General features: G+C 41.5%; 1 protein-coding gene across 1 annotated transcript in view; it reads left to right on the top strand.

Moving 5' to 3' along the window:
- LOC107151834 (cytochrome c oxidase subunit 6B1) overlaps positions 1 to 6,351 on the top strand; it is a 10,098-nt gene extending 3,747 nt beyond the window's left edge. Inside the window, exons 3-4 of the mRNA XM_015497253.2 lie at positions 300 to 400; positions 6,164 to 6,351. Of these exons, the coding sequence (XP_015352739.1) occupies positions 300 to 400; positions 6,164 to 6,217 (155 nt within the window). The 3' untranslated portion in view covers positions 6,218 to 6,351. The remainder of the gene's footprint in view (positions 1 to 299; positions 401 to 6,163) is intronic.
- The last annotated feature ends 200 nt before the right edge of the window (positions 6,352 to 6,551 follow it).

The raw sequence follows: 6,551 nt of genomic DNA, 5'->3' as shown, positions 1-6,551 counted from the left end.
CACTGGGTTCAGTCTCTAGTACTTGGCATCAAGCCCATCTTCCCCTTGCTTGCCCTGGTTCTAGACTTCCCTCATCCTCTTACATGCTGACTCCAGAATTTTCAAATTAAACAGCAGTTCTTAAGGTTGCAAAATCAATTTAGTGAGGTGTATCTAGTCCCTTTCAGTACACTGTACATTTGTGTTTCCTGTGTGTGTAAATACATAGTATTAATTGTTCATGAGGTAAAAAGGTGAATTTTGATCAAAAATACATTGCAGGCCTTGGTTGGGCTGACCCTGATCCCCTTTCTTTACAGACTTCCACCGCTGCCAGAAGGCAATGACCGCAAAAGGGGGCGATATCTCTGTATGTGAGTGGTACCGGCGTGTGTACAAGTCCCTCTGCCCCATTTCCTGGGTATGTGCCTCCCACTGGGGCTCTTGTGATGTTGGGGAGGTGACTTAGCAGAAGGGGATGTTGGTGGCTCAGTGGGAACTCATCTCTGGGGGATAAAGGGAGGACACGGCATCGCACTGTCCATGGGATTCATGCCTATTCTGCAGCCTAGAATTGTTTCCCTTCCTTCTCTCATTGACGGCTCAACCAGTCCTGACCCTCTGCCAAGGCAACCAGGACTATCTTGCTAGATCAGTTTTTGTCATGCACTCTACAGATATATCACGCAGCCCTGTCTGTTGTTCATAATGAACTTTTGTATTTTTGTGGTGCTGGGGATTGAACCCAGGGCCTTATACATGCAAGGCAAGTACTCTACCAACTGAGCTATATCCCCAGCCCTCATTTTTAAAATTTTATATATAATTAAATTTTTGAATCACTCAAATATATTCATCAACCAAATTTGAATAGCTACCAAGATTTTTCCACATTTTCTTCATATATTTCTTTTCTTTTCCTTCTTTCCTTTGCTGAAATATTCTAGAGTAAATCTGAGGTCATTTCATCCTTACCTACTTGATTGGACTCTCCAAAGAATAACGGTACAATAAGGCAGTTCTTTACCCCTGATCTGATAAGACCTTTTGTCAATATTTTAATACCTTTAGTTATGTCCTCTTTTTTTAATGCAAAGAATTTATGTTCAGCATTCTCCTGTTTCATCAAATCAAAGGACTCCATTGACCCATTGACTGTAAGACATGTTGAAAGATGTTTGAATCTTTTTTTTTTTGGTACCAGGGATTAAACACTGAGCCACATCTCCAGCCCTGTTTTACATTTTATTTAGAGACAGAATCTTGCTGAGTTGCTTAAGGCCTCACTAAGTTGCTGAAGCTGGCTTTGAACTCGTGATCATCTTGCCTCAGCCCCCCGAGCCTCTGGGATTACAGGCGTGCACCAACATAACTGGCTTGAATCTTTTATTAAATTGCTGAAAACTAATAGATCATGCTAATTTCAGATATGAGTGAAAGCCTATGTGTCTTACAATCACAATGTGGTACTATTATGAAAATAATAGTGCTCATTTTAAAAAACAAAACAAGCGGAAGCAGAACAGTAAAATAAAAAGCAAAAACCCTCTGTACTCTCCAGTTTCCTTCCCCTAAGGTAACAGTTACTAAATGATTCAATTTTTCTCAGTATAGATTTACTATACATAATAAGCTTGTGGAACTTTCTATATATGAATGGTTCATTCTGTATATTCTATTCTATGACTTGCTTTGGCATATCAGTGTGTCTTGGAGCCTTGTATTGTGACAATACATATTTATTTTAATAACTTGTAGATAGTTTTATGTAACTGGTTCTTTTTTAATGGAGATTATGTTGTATTTTTTGACTATATTAAGCATCCTAAACCTACAGTCTTTGGGGCTTATTTCTTTAGAACAAAATGCCTTAAAGGCATATTTTCCTCTCTTGGTTTTTTCCTCACCTAAGAGTCTTGAGTACTCTGGGCCCAGGATTTCTCCCCGGGGTTATCTTGAATAATACAGTGTGTGATTCTATAATATCCCTCATCCCTCCTTGGGGCCTGCATTAGGTGTGAGTTGGCCAGGGTCTTAGGAAGTGTATTTCTGGTCCTGTCATTGCCCTACCCCCGAGCCTGCAGGTCCCTAGTCCTGCCCCTTACATGGAGAGCATCTGATTGTATGGCTCCTCCACTCAGGCATCCCCTCTCTCTGCCCCATTAAGGCTGGGTATAAATGCATTCTGCACAGGACAGGACCCTCTTTGCCCAACAGTCCTGGACTTTTTTTTTTTCCAGACAGGGAAGATTGTTGTTGTTGTTTTGTTTTTTTTTTTTTTTAACAGTAGCTGCAACAGTTCATGAGTATTTCCTACATTCAGTGGTTCATGGATGACTCTTTGGATACTCACTTTTCTCCCTTTACAAACCAGATTTATTTGGTGTATGTCAAAAGGTGCAACGCTTTTCTTCATTTTTCAGTGAAAGAAGTTAGAAATGAACACCCTCTGGGGGAAAAAAAAAAAAAACAGCAAATGGCAACAAATTTTCCTTGAAAATCACAGTCATATAGAGTGCATCCTAGAAAAGAGGAAGGGCGAGATAGCTTTTGTCCACCGGTTTTTATGAATTTCATCAAATACTAGATCTACTCAAGGGTGGAGAGAAAAAGCAACTTTCAAAAAGGAATATATTATTAAATGAGGCATTAACTATATTCCTTCCTAAGAGCACCAAATGGGGAACACATTTTCTAAACTAGATGTAGGAAGTGAAATGTGTAGTCAGTTCTTCTTCCTCTCCTAAGGGCTGTCCATGAGTTGATGAATTAAAAAAAAAAAAGACTAAAAAACACACACTCCTGCACCCCACCCAAAAAAAAAAAAAAAAGGAAGGGGGTGGGGAACAAAGGTGTCCCAGATTACTCTCCAAGCCCTGGCTTCTTTATTCCAAAAACTTGATATAAATAAAAATAAACGTTTGTGTAACCACTTCACAAAATCTTAATAACTAGTAAAGGGGCAGATATCCATTTGTGTACAATGAATCGAAATGCATTCTGCTGTCATGTGTAACTAATTAGAAAAAGAAAAGGGGCAGATAAATTTTTCTTCATTTTCCTGTTCTGGCTGATAATATTGTGGCACCTTCCAGTTGTTTTTTGTTTGTTTGTTTTGTAGTACTCTGATCAAACTCCAGCCTTGCACAGGCTAGGCAAGTGCTCTACCACTGAGCTATATCCCTGGTCTCTCTATTAACCCTTTCTGAGCCCCCTAGCAATTGAGTGTAAGTCATATACTCCTTTTCTGTGTGCTAGCATATATGTGTTCTTTTTTATATTTATAAATACACTAGATACTGTTTTGCACTTTTCTTTTTAGTCTAACATGTATTATATACCTGTTTTCACACCAACACAATCTCCTCCATTATTAGGTAGCCGCCATCCTGTCATCTTTAATAATTAGAAAAACTTCTCTGCCCCTTGAACTGGACTCATTCTTTTGCCCTCTTTACTTTTTTATTTTTTCCTAGAGACATTGAGGTTTCTGTGGGCTCTTGGTGATGAGAAGCATTTGGAATACACATTCCAAGAGCAAGGACTACACATTCAAGAGGGAAGGCCGAGCATCTCCAGAGAGACGGCAGCCTGTTAGTTTGGGGTGTTAATAGAGGGCCAGTTGCTAGAGGCCAGACTAGAGGTGGAGTCAGGGTAGAGCTGCATGGTTTTGTGCCAGTTTTCCCTGCACTTGTACATTGTACTCGTTACTTTGCAGGCAGGGGTATGGGTCAAGGATGGGAGCAAGCTCTCAGGAGCTGCAGCAGTTCATGGGTATTTCCTGCATTCATTGGTTCACGGATGATTCCTTGGACACTTGCTGTTTCTCCTTTGATTCCCAAATCCCTGTTGATGAGGAGCAAAGATCCATCTTCTGTGGTTGCTTCAAGCTGGCAAAGGGTGAAGACCTTCCCTACCAGGGATTTAAACCTTTGCCTGTGTAATCTAGTGAGGACAGAGACTGGTCTCTTGTTGGGATTAGTTGGAATCCTCACATTACAATCTTAACCATGGAATCCCTGCAGTCAGCCAGTGCCTCCAAAGTTCCCTGTGTGGGCCACCAAGAGGCGTTATGGGAAAAGAGAGATCTCTAAAGCAGAGTCCAAGGAGTTCCTGGAGAGAAGGGGGAACTTGACGTGTGTGACCAAAGAGTTTCAGCATGTACCAGTCGGAGATTTAGAGGTTTGTTTAGGAAAACAGGCATTTTCAAGGGAGAATATGGACTATCTCCAGAGGAAGAGATAGCCTTCTTCCCTATTTTAAATAATGTTTTAGTGTTTTGTAATACCTTGACAGGAAAGGTTTTGCCTGTATTCGGATGATTTCCTTAGTTTCCTTTCTATGAAGTGAGATTATTGGGGCAAAAGGGAATTTGCTAAGAGGTCAGATCAGCCAGTCATTGCCCATCTTTCTCAAGCATTGTGTGTTTTTTTTTTAAATGCCAGTTTGAACAATTAAAAAGGGGGAAAAAGGTAAATTCAGCTGAGGGATTCAAAAAGAGAAAGAACCGTGGACAATATACAAGTCTGGCATGAGGGATCCAGATGGACCCCCGCCGTGAGAAGGTGTTCATCTCCACTCCGGTCATCAAGGAAACACAGCTTAAAACAAGAGAGGTACTTGTTTTAACCTTGCAGTCCAGACCAAAAGTTACTAAAGGTTAATGTTACCAGGTAAATTTGGCAAAATAGGTTTTGTTGCAGAATGCTGTTGGTTCAATAAGTTGATCAAGTCGCTTTTTTTTTTTTTTAAACCAGGGATTGAACTCAGGTGCACTTGACCACTGAGCCACATCTCTAGCCCATTCTGGGGTTTTGTTTAGATACAGGGTCTCACTGAGTTACTTAGCGCCTCACCTTTGCTGAGGCTAGCTTTGAACTCGTGATCCTCCTGTCTTACCTTCCCAAGCCTCTGGGGTTACAGGCATGTGTGCACCACTGCACCCGGCCTGGTCCAGTCACTTTTGAGGTTAAATTTGGCTGGCTCTTTCACATGAAAAAATCATCCTTTGATCTGCCAATTCCACATCTAGGCATCCTACAAAAATTTTTGTAAAGTAAGGATGCCCATTGCAGAATTGTTTTCAATGGGGGACATTCAGAGACAGCCAGAGTTACATAAATGATGCAGAATTGTCTTGATAACCTTTATAGAGAATGTGAGCTCTATAACCTTTATACAGAAAGAGCTCTAAGGTGTGTGGGTGTGTGAATCATGACTTCACTAATAAAAATTCACTGGAAAAGTCCAATACTGTATGTCTATATAAAATGGGCCAGATCCTTTGTAAGCACTTGTTGAACATATGAGGTAAATACTTGATCAGTATCCTCATTTTACAGAATCGGAAACTGAGACCCAGATAGGTGGAGTAACTTGCCTAAGGTCACACAACTAGGAAGTAATGGGTGGGGACTCAGACTTATTTTCTACTGTCCATGTTTTTATTCACCTCCTCTAATATCTAACATATAAGAGAGCAAAAGCTGGGGAGTATGTGAGTGTAGGCAGGTAGGTTGGTAGGTATATCAAAAGGAGTATGCATGTAACTGCTATAGAAAGGTCCCCAAAGCAGAGAGCACTTAAGGAGAGTGTTAACAATTGGATACAGACCTCTCCATCATTTTTTTAACCCATGCCACATCTGTGATCAACCTTAGGATTTTACTTTGCACTCTGGGACCCTTTTGAACTTGATGACACATTTGACAGGCTCTTTTGAAATGAAAAAATCATCCTTTGATCTGCCAGTTCCACCTATAGGCATCCTTGGAGATCCTTTTGTGCCAGGACATAAATCAGCCTCATTGTAATGCAGCTGCCTAGTATTCCATCTTTCTTCTGTTCTGATAAGTAGCATTGAGCATTGCCTCTGGGGTTAAGTAAGCAGGGCCCTGCCACACTCTGGGACATCTGAGCAGTGACATCTCCCCAGGAACATCCCTGCAGTGAGTCTGGGATGTTTCTGCCCATTACTTCCCCCAGTGTGTCAGCTCATTCAAGAAGGCAATTTTTGTCTTTGGGGTAACTTCTGGTTCCCTGGCTCCTGTGGCAGTGGTTGACACACAGCAGGCACCTGTGGTTATTTGTTGACTAAATATACAGATGGACAAAGCAGGGAGACAGATCCATCCATTTGGCTTCCCTACAGAATATGGAGTGACACAGACTTGTCTTTCCACAGGTCTCAACTTGGGATGACCGCCGGGCAGAAGGCACATTTCCCGGGAAGATCTGAACTGGTTCCACCCTGCCTCTCCTGTCTTCTGTCCTTCTCCCAGGGTGGTAAAGGGGGACCTGGGTGCTTGGTTCTTCCTACCCTGGGACCCTGAATCATGACTTAACTAATAAAAATTCACCAGAAAAGTCCAAGACTATGTGTGTAAGAGCTGGACAGCAGAGCAAGAAGCTCAATCAGTGCCCCAACAAGTGGGAGGCCTCAGGGTAATTTTCTTTTCTTTTTTTTTCTTTAATATTTATTTTTTAAGGTGTAGATGGACACAACACAATGCCTTTATTTTTATGTGGTGCTGAGGATCGAACTGGGTCTCGCCTGGGTCCCACCCATGCTA

This window comes from Marmota marmota, unplaced genomic scaffold (assembly GCF_001458135.2).
Source record: "Marmota marmota marmota unplaced genomic scaffold, marMar, whole genome shotgun sequence".
Lineage (NCBI taxonomy): Eukaryota > Metazoa > Chordata > Mammalia > Rodentia > Sciuridae > Marmota > Marmota marmota.
This window is presented reverse-complemented; position numbering and strand designations above follow the sequence as displayed.